A 21,717-nucleotide genomic window follows, 5' to 3' on the forward strand; every position below is an offset into this window, starting at 1 on the left:
AAGGTGGCTCATCACCATCTTCTCCAGGGTAGTCGGAGATTGGCCATAAATGTTAGCCTTGCCAATGATGAGGGATCTATATATTTAAAGCCAATATGAGGTCCCAAAACATAGGTGTATGTGCATGTGTATGTACGTACCTGAATGTGGCTTTTCTTTCCTCTGCAACAAAATATTGTCAATATTGTGTTTAGTTCTCTCAATGGTCCAGAATGCTGTGGATCACCCTAAGCACCAGTATGACTTGGCACCTTCAGGACAGGTGTGGAAAGGATTTTAAATTTAAAGTTGTGCATTGCGGCTTTATCATTAATCCTGGGCTGGATATTTGTGTTTTTCTGTAGAAATTCAGCTCTGCTAGCAAATATGCTGCTTTGATGATTGATGCTGAAGAAGAAGAAGACAGTACAGAATAAAGTTCTGTTTGAGGAAAACGCTTCCACATCCCCTTTTCAGAGAACTGAAAGAATGAACTTCAATTAAAATGTGACTGTCAACAACCCATATGGCTTACATCTCCCGGAACTTTTTCTTGCATGCTGCTGCAGCCATTCAATATGAAACCTATGGAGATTTCATCTACCACTTAAAATATGTCTGCCTCAGGCTTTTGAGAAAACATTGTGTGCAGTAGTTAGAATGGTATTTTACATTTGGATGTCCCTCTTTTTAAAAAAAAAAAACCTTGTAAGGAGGTAATTTTCGGCTAAAAGTGAATAATGGAAACAGTGGTCCATAGAAATTGTAATTGTTGGTGCACTTTTTAAAATAAAATGGGCTAGTACGATTGGTACAAATAGTTGTCACAATTTTGGTGCCCCTTCCAAAATGTCGGATGGCATTTTAGAATGAAAAACGTTAGAAGGGGGGGATTTGTCAGACAAATTTCTTTCTGTCACCCCACCATAGCCACACTGGTCAACCTGCTACTGGGACTAACCTTGAAATTCTGCAACTGTCTGTTGATATTACTGGACAATTTGTTTCACCTCCCCATAAATTTGGTACAGCTCTTGGTGTACAGCTGATTGTATTGTTGGGGCCAAATGTGCTTGTGCTTTCATCTGTGAACAAATGTATACTGGAGTTCATGGCCAGTAGTTGTGGTTTGTTTGAGAATGTGACATTGAGTATCTGAAAGCAAAAAGCATTGCTTATGTGTAAGCCTGTGCACAGCATACATTATACATTGCCACAAGGAAATGGCTCATCTCCTTACACAGGTTTAGTTCTGGTTATGCCATCCTTCTTGATGTCAGCTATCATGACGTAGCCTAACTCAACACATTTTACTCTGCACATCTTTCATCTGATCCATCTTATAGTTCCTTTCCAGTAAACCTTGGAAACTGCTAACTCCAGGCTTACTCGGTTGTGACATTGTTTTGATTGTGCATAAATATCTACATACAAGCTCAGATTTCCGAATGATTGAGAAAATTTTGTGCCGATCAAAATTTAAATTCTATTCAGAAAAGTGAATTTGACTTGCTGAGTGTCCGATATTTGAATATACAGGACACATTTTTTTTTGTTTTTACTGCTTTCATACAGATATTTAATCACATAAGGTTCTCTCATTTGGGAAGATCTATCTGACTGCAGATTTTAATTCTAAATATTTGTAAGATTGCCACAAAGGAATGATTTTGACGTTATAAGTGTCTGACACGGGAAGATCTGATTGCACCGGTGCAGTTTCTAGAGTCTCAACAGTATCGGTGCAGGAGTACTTAGGATAAATTAATTCCAGTTTCCATTCAAGTCATTCAGAATAATCTCAATTTACTTTCCCAGCAAACACCAAGTCATTGAAAGTTACCCTTCAGTATTTGTGAAGACAGTCTCACTAAAAGCTGGTGCAGTTGCAGATGTTGTACCAAGATAAACATTGGAGGGATAGCTGAACACTGTCTAAACTGCTGTGCTTGATCCTAATGCAACACAGTTCTCAAAACAATAATCCTTCGCAATTTAAAACCAGAAGTTAATCTTGTTCATCTCAAGTTTTTAAGTTTACTAACAGTTACCTTAGAAGTCCTTGGGAGTTTAACAAACATGTTACATTTTTTGTCTACTCAACTCGGTCTGGTTTACAACCAATCCCAATTCATGAAGGTTATGGCTTTTTTTTGTGTTTGGCAGCATGTTCTAGCAGAGCTGAAAGGGCTGAAATCTTTACAGCTCATTGGTGCAGTACAAGCATTAAATCAATTGCATTTTATTTTTAGGTGATCAGTTTTGGGACTTGGGGAAAGGCATTTGTATTGAAATGTTTGCTTTAACAATTGGCATTTATTTGGGGCATAAACTTACATTTTAACAATTGATAGTATCTGAAATTATTAAGACGTAAAAACCAACAATTAGATCTTAAATTAAATTTTCCTCCGTCACAGAGTCTGGATGGTGTTGGGAACATTGCTTTTCACTTTTATCAAATTCACATGATATCCTGTTTTTGAAGGTTTGTTTAGTGCCACAGCAGAGGTTGTGTTCATATTTAAATGCGCATCACTTTATCAAGACCATATGATGAAAAGCAGGTGCAAAATGTGACTATGATAAAAAGATAAAGATTTTTTTTAAATTTCAGAATCAAATTGATTTCCGATGTGCAGTGGTGATTTGCCTAGTCTCTAGCAGTTCAGACTGGATTTTCTTTTAAACAGTTAAATCAAGCCCCCTAATTCTGTCCCTCCCCACCAGTAGCAGACTGTGTTTTACTCTTTACCAGGTTGAGTGATTTTTACGCTGCAGTGGTTTGTACTGATAATAAAGCAGTTTCATTTGATAGACATAAATTTGCTGAGTTCATAGTATTTGCTGAACAATTTTGACGGGCAAAAATTGGACATTTGTGTATAGTTAATAAAATTGGCTTAAAGTAATTAAATTTGGAATTCTGGAGTTCAAGTTAAACAGTACAAGTCTGTGTTTTAAAAGAAATTCAGCTTTCGACACAGGTATTTATTGGTGATTCTTGGAAATTAGCTCTTTCTCTCAATTCCTCTTCCCACCCACTGCCACTACCACCACTATCCCATTATAGAAAAAAAATTAAAGAATTAGTTTACACATTACACACTGAGAGGACTTATGTAAAATTTGTATAATACCTTCTATTAAAAAGATTTGTACTCTATAGTCTGCTTTCCAGGAGATGTCTTTTATTATCATGTATAATGCCCCATCAGTTTTCCTTCGAATAAACTAATCTTTGGAATACCTTCACTATTGCTGCTGCTTAATTTCTATAGTGTCCTTACTTTTGACTTGTATAAGTTTAGTGACTCAAATTGGTGGTGTTTATACGTATATTAAAATTGAAGGTTTCTACAGATTAAAGTGAGAGAATCTGGTTTCTTGTGTCTGAAGAGTCAATGATCACAAGGCACAGTTTTAAGATATTGGTATGGTAATTGATTCTGTTCAGTGACTGGGAATGCTGGGATGTGGAATTCTCTGCTCAATTAAATTTTATTGGACATTATTGGCAATAAAAAAATTAAACTAACAATGTTGGCTATAATTAGTTTTGGTTTATTCATGTGTACCAAGATACAGTAGAAAAAACTTTGTTTTGCATCCTAGGCAAATCCTACCAGGCATGAAAATGGCGCAAAGAGAAAATAAACAATGCAGAATATAGTGTGAGTTATAAGTGCACGTCCACAACGAGGCAGATTGGAAGATTGTGAATTTATTCATGACTTGTGAGAGGTCCGTTCAAGAGTCCGATAACAAGGGGGAAGAAGCCACTCTTGAATTTGGTGCTACATGCTTTCAAACTTTAGTATCTTCTGCCTTACGAGAGAGGGAGAAGAGAATGACCGAGGTTTGAGGTGTCCTTGATTAGGTTGGCTGCCTTCCTGAGGCACCAGGAAGTGTAGATGGGAGGGCGAGGGAGGGGAAGAAGGCTGGTTTGCATGATGGACTGGGCTGGGTTCACAACCTTGGGCAGAGAAGGGCATTCATTTCCTGAAGGAGCACCTAAATTGCCTATGGGCAATGTAGTGATTGGAATATGCCAACAGTTGGGAGGAGTAGTAGTTTGGTCAACAAGTGTGCAATATGAGTCAGATTAGTTGGATAGGTGTCAAATTGGCACAAGAGGCTCATTTGACCCGAAAATAAATGAAGGTAATAGATTTTAGAGTGCTCCCTCAGTTCCAAGCAAGTGGCACCATCTCCTGGTAGAACCCACCAGGTTGCCATGCATTCATAACCCCTAATTTGCTTGTAGTTTAATGTTAAACATTTTGGAAGCTCAGCTTCATGTGAAACGATCAACAGGGAACCAGCTTTTAACAAAGGCTCCAAATAATATATAGACAATAGGTGCAGGAGTAGACCATTCGGCCCTTCGAGCCCTACTGTGGGTTAGCTTGTATATTGGAAGGGCCTATCTCTTGGGTCTGCTTGGTATAATTAAGACTGCCTGCAACAGATGGGATATGCAGGATTGAAACTTTGTTCCATGTCTTTGTTAATTGGAGAGTTAAATGACCTGGACATTTATCTCTATTTCTTCATCACTAAATCCCTCTGCAACAGCACTGTGGGAGCATCTTCACCAGAAGCACCATTTTTTATTTAGATTTTAGATTTAGAGATACAGCGCGGAAACAGGCTCTTCGGCCTACCGAGTCCGCGCCGCCCAGCGATCCCCGCACATTAACACTATCCTACACACACTAGGGACATTTTTTTAAATGTTTACATTTACCCAGTCAATTAACCTACATACCTGTATGTCTTTGGAGTGTGGGAGGAAACCGAAGATCTTGGAGAAAACCCACGCAGGTCACGGGGAGAACGTACAAACTCCGTACAGACGGCGCCCGTAGTCAGGATCGAACCTGAGTCTCCGGCGCTGCATTAGATGTAAGGCAGCAACTCTACCGCTGCGCCACCGTGCAGCCACATCATGATTCAAGGGTAACTAGGGAAGGGCAGTAAGTGATGGCCAGATCCCAATAAGATTATTCCAGTGCTCACCTTGCGGTTTGAGGTTAACCAGACTTCTGCAGTCTGTATCCCAACTCATACCAAGCCCGATTTACCCATCACTTCCAACGAGTCCTGCAATGGCTTGATTTTAACATTCTTATGCAATTCCTCCATTGCCTGCCCTCTCCCTATCTCTGAGGATAATATAGAGTCTACACCACAAAGGTAAAGCATTCTCCCAATATGTCCAGTGGCATTGGCTAGACTCACACGCCCCCTCGCTCTTTATCAGCATTTTATTGTAACCTTGTGCCGACCTGCAATCTTCGCATTCTCCAACTGCTAAAAAAAACCATGGATAGTCAATGGATGTGATGGGCCGAAAGGCCTTGTTTTGTGCTTTATGACCTTTCCTCTACCACTCTCTGCTTTAGAAATATCTTCAGAGCCAGTGGGATTGATTATGGTCATAATAATACACAAAAAGCCAGAGTGACTCAGTGGGACAGGCAGCATCTCTGGAGCAAAGGAATGGGTGATGTTCCGGGTCGAGACCCTTCTTCAGACATAAATTCTTTGCAATTCAATGTAAATTATTTTACATAGCTTGGTGTTAAATCAAGGTGATGCAATACTAATTGCATGGGAAGATGTGCCATTTAGCTCCTCAAGCCTGTTTTGCCACTGTTGATCTGTGAGACCTACACACCCACTTTTTCCACAAATCTATTATTCTGGTGTCTCCAGTTGCACTTACCATTAATAAGAATCTGTCAAAATCATATTTTAGAGTACAAAAGCAGGGAAGTTATGCATAAAACACAGATGATGCCACAACTGCATTAATTTCTGGTCACCTAACTTTAGAAAAGATTTAAGGATCCAAAAGATGGTGCAAGAAAAAATATATATAATGGTTGAGGGATTTTAAACTTTGATGAGAAAAGCAGGGTTTATTTTCATTGGAGCAAAGGCAGCTGAAAGAAGATGTAATTGCTTCAGATGAGAAAATTGGAGATAATAAGGGGGAAATTTGAGGTAAAAGCTACAAGGACAGACATCTTATGGCTAAACTGGGTGATACTGTAGATAGTGAAGATGGTTGTCAAAAATTGTAGGATATTGATCGGTTGGGCAGGTGAGCTGAAGAATGGTTGATGGAGTTTAACACAGAGAAGTGTGAGGTGTTGCATTTTGGGAAGTTAATCAGGGTAAGACCTACACAGTGAATAGCAGAGCTCCGGGGAGTGTTGTAGAGCAGAGGGATTTAGGAGTGCAGGTACATAGCTCCTTGAATGTGGCATCACAGGTAGATAGGGTGGTCAAGAAGGCTTTTGGCACTTTAGACTTGATCAGTCAGAGTGTGTACGAAAATAACTGCAGATGCTGGTACAAATCGAAGTATACACGAGTTTAGAAGGATGAGAGGGGATTTTATCGAAACATATAAGATTATTAAGGGGTTGGACACGTTAGAGGCAGGAAACATGTTCCCAATGTTGGGGGAGTCCAGAACCAGGGGCCACAGTTTAAGAATAAGGGGTAGGCCATTTAGAACGGAGATGAGGAAAATCTTTTTCAGTCAGAGAGTTGTAAATCTCTGGAATTCTCTGCCTCAGAAGGCAGTGGAGGCCAATTCTCTGAATGCATTCAAGAGAGAGCTAGATAGAGCTCTTAAGGATAGCAGAGTCGGGGTATGGGGAGAAGGCAGGAACGGGGTACTGATTGAGAATGATCAGCCATGATCACATTGAATGGTGGTGCTGGCTCGAAGGGCCGAATGGCCTACTCCTGCACCTATTGTCTATTGAAGGTTTCCCAAAATGCAAGAGTAACTGCTGGTCAGGCAGCATCTCTGGAGAGAAGGAATGGGTGACGTATTGGGTGGAGACCCTTCTTCAGACTGAGTCAGAGTATTGAGTATAGAAGTTGGGAGGTCATGTTACAGTATTGTGTTCAGTTTTGGTCACCCTGTTGCAGGAAAGATGTTAAATTGCAAAGTGCAGAGAAGATTTACGAGGATGTTAGACAATAGACAATAGGCAATAGGTGCAGGAGTAGGCCATTCAGCCCTTCGAGCCAGCATCGCCATTCAATGCGATCATGGCTGATCACTCTCAATCAGTACCCCGTTCCTGCCTTCTCCCCATACCCCGACTCTGCTATCCTTAAGAGCTCTATCCAGCTCTCTCTTGAATGCATTCAGAGACTGTTGCCAGGACTCAAGAGCCTGAGCTATCGCGACAGGTTGAGTAGGCTAGGACTTTATTCCTTGGAACACAGGAGGTGGGGTGATTTTATAGAGATGTATAAGATCTTGAGAGGAATAGATAGTGTAGGAGCCATTTATGCTTAATTCAGTTATTGTCATTGTGTTATGGCCATGTTTTAATATTTCTAGTTTATGTCTTTTTTGTCTGCTTGTGGGTGTGACTTAGTGCATAATGGGGAGTGTCAAGATGGGAGGAGGCTAGTGTGTCGACAGAGGTTGTGGGTCAGTTTAGACTCGGAGGACGGTGAGCATACAGTTCTTTACCACGCGCTCGTACCATGCGCTCGCACCGGTTATATTTGTAAGAACCATACGGTAATAACTGCAAGAATTCTAGATATTGTTTGAAGAAGAAACAGTTGATAAAGTACGGAAACTGATGAATTACTCTATGATTTGTGCTATTTTAATAAAACCAATTAATGAAGAAAAGAATTTTGGAAGATTCGATTTGTCATATCAGGGTGCGACGTGTGCGTAAGCTATAACTATATTTCATCCCCGAGAAGTAATGGCTATCGAAGTAGGATTTCGAGATGGTATAGAAACTGCCATTACAGATAGGGTAAATGCACAGTCTTTTGCCCAGTGCACGGGAATAGAAAACATAGAAAATAGGTGCAGGAGTAGGCCATTCGGCCCTTTGAGCCTGTACGCACCGCCATTCAATATGATCATGGCTGATCATCCAGCTCAGTAACCTGTACCTGCCTTCTCTCCATACCCCCTGATCCCTTTAGCCACAAGGGCCACATCTAACTCCCTCTTAAATATAGCCTCAACTACCTTCTGTGGCAGAGAATTCCACAGATTCACCACTCTCTGTGTGAAGAAATGTTTTCTCATCTCGGTCCTAAAAGACTTCCCCCTTATCCTTAAGCTGTGACCCCTGGTTCTGGACTTCCCTAACATCGGGAACAATCTTCCCGCATCTAGCCTCTCCAACCCCTTAAGAATTTTATATGTTTCAATAAGTCCCCCCTCAGTCTTCTAAATTCCAGCGAGTATAAGCCTAGTCTATCCAGTCTTTCTTCATATGAAAGTCCTGCCATCCCAGGGATCGAGAACCAGAGGATATAGGTTTAGGGCGGAGGGCGGGGGGCGGGGAGATTTAATAAGAACTCGAGCAACGTTTTTCCCACAAAGCAGGTAATATCACAATGTTTCAAGACACATGGGCCAAACGCAGGCAGGTGGGACTAGTGGAGATGGGGCAAGTTGGGTCAAAGGGCCTGTTTATACGCTCTATGTCATATGACACTGCTGATCTGCGAGACCCACACACCAATTTTCCCCCAGATCTAGTCTCTAGCCAGACTTAAGGATCTGTTGAAATCTAAATTACAATACAAAAACAGGGATGTTAACACAATACTGTACTCTAGAGCAGTGAAAACAGCACCTTCCAAAAGGGTTTAAAATGGGAAAGCTGGAAATACTCGGGTCAGGCACCATCCGTGGAGTGAAAAGCAATGTTAACATTTTCAGGCCAATGTCCTTTGATCACTATTGAGGGGACAATTTACCAGGAGGTGCAAACTCAATGGGCTGAACGTCCTCCTTCAATGCTACAACGAATCTCTTATCAATCGGATCAGCCGCGGTTGAATGGCAGAGTGACTCGATGGGCTGAATGGCCTCATACTGCTCCTCTACCTTATGATTCACCTGGCGTTAATTGGATTGAGATACAACATGACTGTAAATGCGGGGTTTTGCTTCCTTTTGCAAACACTGGAAATAAAAGGATGTGAGGTGATTGTCTGCGCCTTTTCCTGCGCCTTGGGAGGGGGCATTGAAAGGAGGGAGGAGGCCCCCGCTGGTCGTGTTGGTTCTTGCCAAAGATCATATCTTTGGTTCTTGCCCTGCAGCAGGCGGCCACACCCGCTGACACTCACCCTGCTGGTTCAATTGAGATTCGTCACTCCACAGAGCCGCCATGGAGGCCGTTCCCGACGCCGATTCTGGTAGGGGCTCGCTCTTAGCTTGTGCGTGAGAGAGGAGCCAACTCGAGCAAATCTCGGCATTGTCGGGTTTTGTGCGCGTGTTAAGGTCACATTAAGCTAAGAATCCTGTTTTGCGGGGGAGATGGGGGAGAGTAGGTCGGTTTTACCGCGTTGAAGCCGGGAGAGGTTTGTGGCGGGAGCGTGCCGCCATGGCGGGCGGGCGGGCGGGAGATGGGGGGAGATGAGGTGATGTTTCTGCCGCTGTGTGGGGAGAGCGGGGGCCCGCCTCACGGCCCTCCTTCGCCCGCCCGGCGGTTCGAGGAAACTCGAGGCAGGTTTATTCGCGGGACCTCTCGTTGTTTTCCCCTCAGTGCACCATGTCGTCGTCCTCCTCCTCCTCCTTCCCCCGCTGTCCGCCATGGAAAGCGAGCGGCGCAACTTCCGGCGCGCTCATCATGGCGGCTCCTTATGTGACGGACGAGACGGGTGAGTGGGTTTCTTGGCCGCCGTCGCTCTCCCCCTCTCGCCTCCAAAGCCGGTGCTCGGCCTCCAGAAGTCGGTACGTCGTGTGGCCTGTCCCTTCCCCGCTCGCCATTGCACTTCGGCCGGGTCTCCAGCCCGCAGGCCGCCTCGACTGGCCGGCTAAGAGAGATAGGAAAGTCCGAGGCTTCGCTTGCGGCCTAGTGCCAAAAAAGTGGCCTGCCCAACACCCGAACTCGAAATTGTAAACCTCCTTTGAAGCGCATTAATTAGTTCAAACTTAAATGCGTTTTTTTACCGAGATTTATAATGAACTATTGAACTAATTTCGAGGGTTTGGTCTGATGCAGAATTATTAACCCTAAAATGCCCTCGCTCCACTCCATTTTGATCATTTGAATCCTTTGTTCGAAATATAGTCGTCTTAAATGTTATAATTTTTGAAGCTTGGTTCGTCGGAGATTCACATTCCAAAATCCAATAAACTACACAAGTGAGTTTTGTTTCCATTACACATTTTTTGAAATTGTGATTTTTAACATTCAGTGAAAATTGCACAATTGGAAAGGTTTTATGATTTACTTTTGGTCACATCAACAGTAAGTCCATTGTAGTAGGTGGGCTATTTCATTCTGAATGAAAGCCATGTACTTTTCCTGAAGGGAGGCAAAATTGCTGCATCAGCGCTCTGTTTTTGTACATTTTGGAGAGAGGCCCTGGTAGAGACTTGGAACTAAGCTTGTCTCTTCAATCAGGAAGGATGCTTGTGAGAGTTAATAGACAAAACAGTGGGTTTTGAGGGGAAAGAAAGTTATGACAAGAAAGACTAAAACACAACAGTCAATGTCAATTTGTAGTTTTTAAAGTCTAACAACGGCAGGACCTACATGGTGAATGGTTGGACTCTGGGGAGTGTTGTAGAGCAGAGGGATCTAGGAGTGCAGGTATGTAGTTCCTTGGAAGTGGCATCACTGGTAAATTGGGTGGTTTAAGATTTAATAGGAGCCTCAGTGGAAAAGGGGTACACAGAGATGGTGGGTGTATGGAACGAGCTGCCAAAGAAGGTATTTGAGGCAGGTACGGTCATAACATTTGAGAAACATTTTGACAGGTACTTGGATAAGGACTAGTGTAGATAGGCCATCTTGGTTGGCATGGGCAAGTTGGGCCGAAGGACCTGTTTCCATGCTGCATGACTTTCTCTCTATGACTCTAAAAATCTAGTTGCGCATTGGTAGCCATTGAATTGCCATTTCTTTGGCTAATGAACAAAACAGTTATATTGGCATTTGAGAATTACTGCTGCCTTTGGAATTGAAATCCTGCATTAGTATTTACTTTTCAAGAGACAGTTAGATTTAGCTCTTAGGGCTAAAGGAATCAAGGGATATGGGGGAAAAGCAGGAACTGATTTCAGATGATCAGCCGTGATCGCATTGAATGGCGGAGCTGGCTCGAAGGGCCGACTGGCCCCCTGCACCTATATTTTTTCTACTTATCACAAGGAAATCTTGTGTGACTGGTACTTCAGTTAAAAGTGTTGCCTTTGCTTCTGGGAACAAGTGCTTGAAAGTGGAGATCTGATGTTGTGCCCACTTCATTGACATCAATGGAACCCAAGGCAGGTGACTAGCTTCCGTCGTGAGGCATAAAAGAGAGAGCTATGTTGAATCTATAAAGTAATGGTTCAGTAGCAACTAGGAAAGTTTGGTAGTACATCTGAAAAAAATGTGGAGAGGGTGCACATTTTGTGGATGAGCAGCTTCTCTTTGCATAGATGGAGAAGCTGGGGTTGGTAATCTGAGCGTGAAAGGTTCAGAGGAGACTTGATAGAGCTGTTTGCAATCATGAATTATTCAGCAGGCAAGGGGATAAAGATGAACTGTTTCGATTTGCAGAAAGTTGAGAATCAATGCGTGCAAGTCAAAAGAGATTAGATAACATGCAAAAGAACTCTCGCACAGTGAGTAGTTAGGTGTTTGACTTTGCTGTGTAAAAGCATGTTAGAAATAGAATCCATTGAAGCTTTCCAAAATAAATCGGATAAGTACTTTAAAGTATTTGCAGTGGGAGAGAGAGAGCCAAGAATGAAAATAATTGTATTGATCTTTAAAAAAAGGCAGACATTAGCTCAATAGGCCAAATATGCTGTCACAATCCTGATTGTAACCCTCCCACCACTTATTTTAGAGTTGACAGTACACCAAATGTTAATTGTTCTGAACTTCTGTGCCAGTTGCTGGATGAGAAGACAATTGTGATTTTGCATGGGGTCACAGAACAACAAGGGATCACAGTTTAAGGATAAGGGGGAAGGCTTTTAGGACCGAGATGAGAACGTTTTTTTTCACACGGAGAGTGGTGAACCTGTGGAATTCTCTGCCACAGAAGGCAGTTGAGTCTAGTTCATTGGCTATATTTAAGAGGGAGTTAGATGTGGCCCTTGTGGCTAAAGGGATCAGGGGGCATGGAGAGAAGGCAGGTACAGGATACTGAGTTGGATGATCAGCCATGATCATATTGACTGGCGGTGCAGGCTCGAAGGGCCGAATGGCCTACTCCTGCACCTATTTTCTATGTTTCTATGCATGCAGTATTCCTTTGAGTATGTTGAATATTTCACAATGAATAGAGTCCCCTCTTAAATCACAGCAGACACTAAACAATGTATATATTCAAAACTTATTTTTCCTCAACATTTGTAGGAAAATATATTCCAGCATCACAGCGCCCTGACGGGACTTGGCGAAAACCAAGGCGCGTGAGGGAAGGATATGTGCCTCCAGAAGAAGTGCCAGTGTAAGTAACATTTTAAGAGAATTAAATATTTTTCTGCAATATGTTATGGTGGGGTTGGGGTAGGGTGTCCATCTTTTATCTCATTGTCTGTTTGTCTGTTCCCCCATAGTTCACACCTACTGTCTCTAAGCACCTGCTGTCATCCACAACAGTGGCACCAATTGTCACATCACAGACTGTTATCCTGTTGAGGTACCAAAGCATTTCAGCTATCTAAAATTTGGCTTTTTAACTTTCCATCATATGTGACTATAATTTTACAGTTCTTGTAGTTGGTGAAAATACTAGCTTTGAGTTGGGAAGTGACTGGGTGACCAGAGCGAATGACTTCTTGGCGAGCCTGTGAAACGAGAATTGTCCTCGACCACACATCTGCAAGTGCAGTTGTGGTGGTTTCACTTTCACTATTCCAACAGATGTCTTTGAGAAGACTTCTTTGTTGCAAAGGTGACTGGATAAGCTGCAGTGCGACTGTCCAGCTTGTGTCCCCTATTGTGTTTTGGCATCTTAATCGAGTGTAAAGTGCTGACCATATTAAGTGTGTAACAAGGGGAAGAAATGTAGTCAACATTCCATTATCTGGTTTCATTTCAAAGTGGCCATTTGTGTTGCATCTCAAGGATGTCTTCCAACACATTTTACCTGGAGTTCACGGGCGCCTAAAATAATTGAATTCTCAGTACCAGTCTATAGTTAGTTTGGCATACCAGCCTTCAATCTTTAGTACCCCAGGAAGAAATGGAAGAAAGTAAAATTAAGTTGTTTCCTGTAAATGCCCGACACCTAGATCCCTTATTGCAAGACTTTTGAGGTGTGACTAGCTCTGGGATTTAAAGAAAAGGTCAAGTCCAGAGACCTCAGTGAATTTTGTAAAGCCATTGTCCTATGTTCTCCTTGGCAATGCTGCTTAATTTGACACATTTAATTTCCACATCTAGGTTATGTTAACTAATCTTAGTGGTAGAAGCAATTTGGGTGCTGCAGGGAACCTCTGCATGCCAGGGCTAAGAAGGGCAAGGTTGGCCAGCATTCCTTGCAATCGCCAACGAGTAACTCAGATTGGGAAGAAGAAATAGATACAGAGCCAAAGCAAATATTGTATATTCCAAATTTTGAACCCCAAGGCAACTTTTCTTCAACTGTTACAGCCATGACACTTCAAAGAGCTGGTGTGGCTAATTAATTTTTAAGAATAGAAGGTGACCCTCACCATTCCTCTAGGCAAGCTGCAGAATAGCACTGAAAGCTTGCAGGCAGGTTGCTCGTGGTTTTTCTTTGTCTTATGGCAACCAAGCAGAGAATGGGAAAACTTCTCCTTTATCTCCCTCTTAATTCTCCCTGCTTCTGAGAGAACTAACCTGCTGAGGTTCTCTGCCCCTGAACTAACTGACATTCAGCGCAAACCCATATGCACTCTGCGTGCCGCTGCAAGTTTCCCCTCTTCCTGTCCTTACTTCCGTCGAACCTGGAATGTAGTGTTACTTATTTCCACAAATTGGGCCTTTATCCTCAAGTCATTAATGAGTTCCAAAAAATATGCTTGGCATACATTTGTGATTGGACACAAATGTTAATTATTATAAATAAATAAAAATTGCAATGTACAAAAGTAAAGGGGTAAAATAGTTATTATTTTAAGCCTACTTCATTAGTGCAGGCATAATTTTGAAATGTGCATTACCTGTGTTGTGCAATCTTTGTGCAAAATCGCTACGCTGAATTTCTAAGCATGTATCTATTGCATTATAAAAGGAGTCAGATGAGTGTTTATTATTTTCTCATGATAAATAATGCACTCCTGATTCCACGCTTGTTCACTGCGCAAAGTAGGTTTATTGTGCTAAAAAAATTAAGGCTCATTTTTATAGGGATAACGACATATTTCCATCCAATGCAAGCTAATCGTTCCATCAGTGCACCAGGCTCCCCCCTCTGTTCTCATCTGGAGACCTTCATAAGTGCACTTATTCAATGTGCACCTCTTGCAATTATGCGCAAACGCCTTTTGTGTTAAGCTGTTATTAAAAATATTTTCAAAAAAATAGCACTGGATTAATACTTCCATCGTGATGCCATGAGATTTGAATTCTAGTAACTTCACTTGGCACTATGGATATCAAAGCCAGCTAAATCTGCAGGACTTCATTGCAAATTGCAGCCAAGGAGACAGAGCAAAGAAATGGTGTAAAGGAAGCACTAGAAAATGGGTGGTGTTTAGTGGAATGGATCTCTGCCTCAAAGTTCTCAATGCAGAGTTTTAGGTGTCAGTCTGACAATGATGGGAAATTTTAACTGGTGGGTGACCATAGAGGACGAGGAAGCTTCAGCTCTTTGGATTTTGGGCCGCAGTTGGAGAGGGTGCTTGTGTGGCTAAGAAGGATGGAGGTTGAGGGCATAACTGCGAATGGGGTGATGAAGCTTGATAAAAGAAACACCACTTACAGGAGTTAGACTGTGGGGTAGGTTTGGCAGCCAGCAAGTGGGATGAAATAGGATTAGAGAAGAGATGGCTTTGGGAGGGGAGGTGCAGGGTTTTTTGGGTGGAGGAGTAATCTTTGGCAGAATTGGTGGGTTTTTTTTAAACGTAGGCAGGATTCTGGCCCTTTATCCTGTCATTTTCCCTAGTTGATTTTGCAGTGTAAAGTGTATGTGTGTAATGTAATAAATGCAGCATGTTTGAAGTCCTGAGACCATGTATTTAATTTCATAGCTCGAGGTTTGTATTTGCCTCCTTTGATTTTAATTAATATTTGCTCCATATGTCACTGCAAACTTATACTGGCTTTCACCATAACCTGAATCTCAGTGCTGTATATGGTATCATTGTAAATTGTCCCTCGTGTGAGTAGGATAGTGTTGGTGAGCGTGGATTGCTGGTCAGTGTGGATTCAGTGGGCTGAAGGGCCTGTTTCCGAACTGTATCTCTAAACTGAACCAGCACCATGACTACTGCCAGCAGCCTTTCATGAGAGAAACATCATACCAGAGCTGTCTTGGTAAGATGTTTATAACATTTATCACTGCTCTCCGTAAAGCCCAATTCATTTCTGAATGATTTTAACAAAAAGGTTCTCGTTATAAAAAAAAAAATTCCCCAATGTGCTCTCGATCAGTAGTTTTGGAAGGCACCTCGTCAATAGCAGGGTGCATGCAACAACTATTGTCTGATATGCATTAACGTTTCCTCATGAGTTCCACATGGGAGCAGAAGCTACCTTTTCCATATTACCAAAAGTTAGATTTGCATACCAATAAATGCAGCCCCTTTGTTCCAGGAAAAATCCCATATTTTTATTTTCCCAATTGTAGGATCTGATCTATAAGGGAACAATCTGCCCTCGTGGCAACTTATCCTGGTGGACATTGTTCCTGTTAATAATTGGTGATGTTATTCAGTTGAGAGGCATCACTGCCAAACCCGATCCTGTATTCATTTTGGTGAGGCAACACAGCTGAGCCAATTGGGAGATGTGATTTATCAGGTCCCATTAAGTAGTATGCCAAGAGCTTGTTGGGGAAGATAACTTTTAATACATTGAATGGGGCTTTGTGTCTTTTCTTCCCAATGCTGCATTTATTGGAGAAATGGGCCTGTCACTCTTTACAGGATGACTTGTGCTGCAAAAGTTCTGGGTTGTGCACAGGATCAGCTTTGGTTAGAGTTGTTCTCAGTTGGTTTATTGTCGAGGTCAGGCACGGAGCGTGGTCACTTAAATTCAGTGGGTTTGTGCCAATTAAACTGTTGTTGGGCAAGAGCTGGCAGAGAAAGGGAGCAAGTCTGGGGGGAATAGAACTTTGTTGTAACACAATCTGCCTGTATCCCAGTTCGCATGGCCTGTTATTATCTGTATTTGTTGTGTGCAGGTACGAGAACAAGTTTGTGAAGTTTTTCAAAAGCAAACCAGACCTGCCGCCAGGCCTTAACGCAGATGAATCCGACAAAAGCAAGCAGCAACAGTCAAAGCAGGACGGAGAGCTAGTTGGGTTATCCAAGTCAGCTAAACGCAACTTCAAGCGCAAAGAGAAGCGCAAACAGCAGCAGGAGTGTGACGGCACCGCCGAGGCCGATGAGCTGAGCCAAACGTTGCAGAAAACCACCATTGCTGGTGGCAGTGGCAATCCAAGCCCGCTGGCGGCGGCTGCACTGCAGGGGGACCACGACGGAGCAGAGAAGGCGAAAAAGGTAAAAAACCTCAAAAAAAAACTGCGCCAAATCGATGAACTACAGCAAAAGCTAGACTCTGGCGAGATTAAGCAGGCGACAAAGGAGCAGCTGGAAAAGCTGAGCCGCCGGAAACAGCTGATGGAGGAGCTGGAGGATGTGGAACTGGGTTTATAGGGGAAATGTGTACGCTTCCAAGGAGACGAGGAGTGTTACGATTCCATAGCCATGCCAAGTAACTGTCAGACAATAAATGGGTATGCATCCTACCGAGACCAAGGGTCACTTGATGGGACATCAATGCCCATGCTGGCCCTTGTAATTGTGCGGCCTTTCATGTTGGTTTTAACAGAACTGATGGAACTATTTTTTAAACTCTCCTTCGTATGTGCAAGAAAGTGATATGGGATTAATGTACTGTACAGACTGTCAATAGACTGCATTGAGTCTTTGCTGTTACACTACGTGACTTTGCGCTGTGCCTCTCGCTGTGTGCCCGTCCTGAACCAGGGGGCTCGCCATGCTGAGAAGCCTGGAAATCATCTCGGGTGCTTTCCACGTAATGGAGGAAAAAAACAGTCCAGTGTTTAATTCGCCAGACATGGTTACAGCACTTTTTTTCCCCCACCTCCTTTCCAAGTCTCGCGTCTCCTTTTGTGCATTGAATTTGGATTGAGAAAACAAATTAATGATGGGGAATAAGATGTATTACCAAATGGGAACATTGAAATCAAAATGACCCTCTTTGGGATGCCATTGCACTAAATGATATCTGCCGATTATTTTTCGAATTGTGCTTGCTCCCATTGTGTGGGATAATTAAATGATATTTGTATAACTCCCATGCGGTGAACTCTTGTCTAAAGGTTTTAATAAAATAATTTTTCTGTGTCCTTACGTTGCAGAGCGAGCATGATCAAAGATATTTCTTCTGTATACAAGTGCCAGCTATGCTTCACTGGTATAACAATACAATGCATTAGTGATTTGAGCTAATTGAATTCAATGCTACTGTTGACTTGTTTCTTTATTTTTGATTTTCTGTTTGTGTAATTGGTATCATTTCATAGTTGTGCCATTTTCTCCGTGGACCGCAAGCCGTTCCGAGTAATGGAAGCTCGACCTACACTCCAGCTTCTGCACTAATTCATCCCACTGTGAAGTTCTTTGACACACTTCTGGGGACAAGGCGCAAAGTGAATGCAAATCTCTCCCAAGTTGCCCATCTGCATTGAATGCAGACATGCATGGAGTTAGGCTGGTACATGCACACTCACTACCATGTGGGACACGCGTGGGAACGAAACATTTCTCTGCTGACATTGATGTGATGTAAGGAAGGAAAACTGCAGATGCTGGTTTAAATCGAAGGTAGACACAAAATACTGGAGTAACTCTGCGGGTCAGGCAGCATCTCTGGAGAGAAGGAATGGGTAACCATTCAACCAGACTGAAGAAGGGTCTCGAATCAAAACGTCACCCATTCCTTCCCTCCAGAGATGCTGCCTGACCCGCTGAGTTACTCCAGCATTTTGGAGTATTTGGATTACTCCACCTTTGATGTGATTTTAAACTCTTTCCTTTTCCCACCAATGATGCATGCATGTTACATATAGTCATAGATAGTAAGGCCTCTGTAAACACACTCTCCAGATCATCGAGATTAGAGGAAGATGGCATAGCACTTTTCTGGATTCATTGCCAATCAGCACAATGTATTGGCTGCAGATGGGCACAGACGTTGGTGTGGCATTGGCAGTCTTGCGGCTGAATGGCAACACTATGAGATTGGCAAAAGAGACCTGAACTGGTGGAGTTGGTTGACTTTGGAGTGGATGTTCACTCAATGATATATGCAGGTAATGTATCTTGTCAGTGCACAACTTTAGTACGGTCATACAAGCAAAGGTCAAGGGTGGCTTTTATAATGGTCTAAATTCAATGTCAATGTATTGGCTAATGCTTAATAGCCATATGTTAATTCTGCCCATTGTAATGGGAATACCAAAATCAAGGCCCAGTGTTTTTTTGTATACTTTAACAGATAATTTATTTTGACAGTTTTCAATTGAAAGTTAGGAAAACTGTTTGGGACTTTCCTTGTCATTGACTTTTTAACCTGTGCTGTACATTTTAGATACAGGTTTGGGAAATAACTCGTAGTTATGTGAAGGAAATAGTCTACATTGATTAAGGGAAGCAGCAGCTGGTGATCAATATATATATTTGAGGGCGAGTTTGTCGAAGTTGGAATCTTGTTTAAATATGACTCGGTTGTCCATGTCCAGTTGAATAATCAAGGTTCTGAATGTAGGTTTGAAGTGCCCAGTACATTAGTTCATATATTTTTTAACAAGGGTCTCTACAGGGAGCACAAGAACTGTTGCCATTACAAATTCTCATATTCCATGTGGTTATTTTCTAGTTTCTTGAGCAGTAGTGCTGCCATGGTATCTGTGGTAGTTCAGTCTGCTGGTATTAGCCCACCTCTACGACCAACAGAGTGGGAATTTTTGGAGTACAAGGCATCACTTAAATGTCGTTAGAAAATTTATATCCGAACTTGTGTGATAGAAACTGCTTTGGTCACTGTAAACTTTGGGACCAAATCAGTCATAAATGCGTGAACTTGGAACAATGTGCTGCTATAATGTGAAGTGATGCGAAGTTCATGCCTTCAATTCCTTGTAGCTCAGGTGACTGGGAGATTAGTTTCCCCCTGAGGAAGACTGGGTATATTAAAAGATGCTGTAACTTTGTTTTAGGTACCGGAGCAGCGCCCAGAGTTCTTGACGTGAATATGAATCCCGCCATGGCAGCTGGGAAACTTAGATTGGGGTGATTAAATAAATCAAGTATTTAAGGAAAGAGGTAACTGGTAACTGTAACCATGAAGCCACCGGGTTGTTGTAAAAGACTCATCTGGTTCGCTAACGCCCCTCGGGGAAAGAAATCGTGTCATACTTACCTGGTCGGGCCTTGTAACCCCCCAATCAACCATCCAAAATGGCCGCCTCAGTTCAGGGCCAATCAGGAATGGGTGATGAATATTGGCATAGCAGTAATGTCCACATTCCATGAATGAAATGTTAAAAAATTCTAAGAATCAGTTTTCCAATCTAAGAGGCACATAGAGTAGAATCAAGGAACTGCAGACGCTGGTTTGCACAAAAGGACATGCAGTGCTAGAGTAACTCAGCAGGTCAAGCAGCATCTCTGGAGAAGATGGACACACTAGCAGCAGCCATGTTGCGGCACAGTTGTAGAGTTACTGCCTTACAGTGCTATAGACCCTGGTTTGATCCTGACTACGAGTGCTGTTGATAGAGTTTGTACGTTCTCCCCATACAACCTGCGTGGGTTCTCTCTGGTTTCCTCCCACACTCCAAAGACGTGCAGGTTTGTAGGTTAACTGGCTTGGACATTGAAAATGAATCAATAATACTTTATTTTGACCCTACTGTGTGTAGGGTAGTGTTAATGTGCGAGGATCGCTGGTCGGCGACGGTCCGTGCTGTGTTATAAACTAAACTAACCTTATTTTCTCATTAATTGTTTTGAAGAAACATGACCAAGTTGCTGATCAATGGGAATCGGGAGCTTAAATACAGGCTAGAGTTTATCCCTCTTGCAAATGCACGGGGAACAGTGCTGCATGGTTCATCCAGGCAGCTGCTGGGTTATCTTGGGACAAGCCTTCAAGTGAACTGTGGGGGGGTGATGTGCAAGGCAGTTCTACCCACTTTTGCAAAGAAATTGTGCATCTGTGGTTGCTAGGTGATTATTTGATCAAGCCTGTTGCCTTCGCCCCTGTTTCTAACTCGAGGAATGGACAGTTGCAATGAGCTAGGTAACATCCTTGATATCATACCACAGAGTAAATTCTGCGTTAAATACATTTCCCATTTGAGAGATTTAGTAGTTGGAAGGAATGCATTGATGCGTATGCACAGTGGGGCAGGTGGTCGAGCTGCCGCCTTAGTGCCAAAGACCCAGGTTTGATCCTGGCCTCTGGTGCTGCCTGTGGAGTTTTTGTGCTCTCCCTGTGACAATAGACAATAGGTGCAGGAGTAGGCCATTCGGCCCTTCATGGCTGATCATTCTCAATCGCATGGGTTTCCTACCATGTCCCAAAGGCGCGCGGGTTTGTAGGTTAATTGGCCCTCTGTAAATTGCCCTGGATTGCAGGGAGTGGGTGTGAAAGCGGGATTACATCGAATCAGTGTGAGCAGGTGATCGATGGTCGGCATGGACAGTGAACCGAAGGGTCTGTTTCCATGCTACATCTTCCAATCAATCAAAGACTCTTTTGGAATATTTAAGATCCCTTTTTGAGAAGTGGGACTGCGGCTAAATCCGAGCCCTCAAATGTGTTTCTAGAAATTGTATCGGGGTGAGATGAGCAGATCAAAAATACTCGGTTTTAGTCCAAGAAGTGTAAGAAAATAACTGCAGATGCTGGTACAAATCGAAGGTATTTATTCACAAAATGCTGGAGTAACTCAGCAGGTCAGGCAGCATCTCAGGAGAGAAGGAATGGGCGACGTTTCGGGTCTCGACCCGAAACGTCGCCCATTCCTTCTCTCCTGAGATGCTGCCTGACCTGCTGAGTTACTCCAGCATTTTGTGAATAAATACCCTCAGTTTTAGTCCTGTGATCTTTCTCCTCTCCAGCCTTAGGGCAGAGTTTGCTGCTGATTTTCACCTCAGACAGTCTTGGTGCTTATTTACTTTGAGCACGAGTGATTGGGAGCAAAGCTCTGCTGCCGTTTTCCTTTTCTAGCTGAGGCAGTCGATGTCCATTTGTGCTAGCTCTGCAGCAAACTTGGCTGAGAGTCGTTAGCTCAGCCCACTTCAAAAAGTGACTCTGATACTTTCTGCTTGCGATAGTTCAGCATACGAGTTCTGTCCACAATACTGCAGAGACAGCATCGGGGTTCGATCCCAGCAGAGGGAGAATGGTTTGTATCTTTGTACCACCCATTGTATAACTAAACTTGAATCTGTTTCAAGGGAATTGGCACTTCTAGTGGTCACCTCCTGGTTCTTGGCACTGGAGTATTGACTTTTAACAGGATTTTAATTTCAAAGAAAAGTAGAAATTA

The 21,717-nt window shown here is 42.8% G+C and overlaps 2 protein-coding genes across 10 annotated transcripts in view; both read left to right on the plus strand.

The window, feature by feature from the left end:
* The window catches only part of eif4ba (eukaryotic translation initiation factor 4Ba), a 36,909-nt gene extending 33,402 nt beyond the window's left edge, over positions 1-3,507 (plus strand). For all 7 annotated transcript variants that reach the window (XM_078431527.1, XM_078431534.1, XM_078431529.1 and 4 more), the window contains one exon: positions 345-3,507. In XM_078431527.1, coding sequence (XP_078287653.1) covers positions 345-416 — 72 coding nt within the window. In that variant the 3' untranslated portion in view covers positions 417-3,507. The remainder of the gene's footprint in view (positions 1-344) is intronic.
* A 5,599-nt stretch (positions 3,508-9,106) lies between these two features.
* Positions 9,107-21,134, plus strand: pym1 (PYM homolog 1, exon junction complex associated factor). 3 transcript variants are annotated; one of them, XR_013549600.1, is made up of 4 exons: positions 9,204-10,144; positions 12,357-12,450; positions 12,560-12,642; positions 16,315-16,449. XR_013549600.1 is itself a non-coding variant. In XM_078431340.1 (3 exons), exons 1-3 carry the CDS (start codon positions 9,165-9,167, stop codon positions 16,787-16,789), a joined length of 597 nt encoding a protein of 198 aa, XP_078287466.1. In that variant the 5' UTR covers positions 9,107-9,164; the 3' UTR covers positions 16,790-21,134. The 3 variants fall into 3 exon arrangements, 2 of the variants coding, with proteins under 2 accessions (XP_078287466.1, XP_078287465.1); XM_078431340.1 differs by lacking the exons at positions 9,204-10,144; positions 12,560-12,642 and adding an exon at positions 9,107-9,192 and having other exon boundaries at positions 16,315-21,134; XM_078431339.1 differs by lacking the exon at positions 12,560-12,642 and having other exon boundaries at positions 9,385-9,657; positions 16,315-21,134.
* Positions 21,135-21,717: the final 583 nt, after the last annotated feature.

This window comes from Rhinoraja longicauda, chromosome 42, assembly GCF_053455715.1.
Source record: "Rhinoraja longicauda isolate Sanriku21f chromosome 42, sRhiLon1.1, whole genome shotgun sequence".
NCBI classification, from domain to species: domain Eukaryota; kingdom Metazoa; phylum Chordata; class Chondrichthyes; order Rajiformes; family Arhynchobatidae; genus Rhinoraja; species Rhinoraja longicauda.

Bases quoted from the DNA above. Each gene is read 5' to 3' on its own strand.
- pym1 (XM_078431339.1), top strand. From the start codon at position 9,549: ATGTCGTCGTCCTCCTCCTCCTCCTTCCCCCGCTGTCCGCCATGGAAA. The intron at 9,658-12,356 runs GTGAGTGGGTTT...CAACATTTGTAG, and splicing joins TTATGTGACGGACGAGACGG to GAAAATATATTCCAGCATCA. The intron at 12,451-16,314 runs GTAAGTAACATT...TGTTGTGTGCAG, and splicing joins CCTCCAGAAGAAGTGCCAGT to GTACGAGAACAAGTTTGTGA.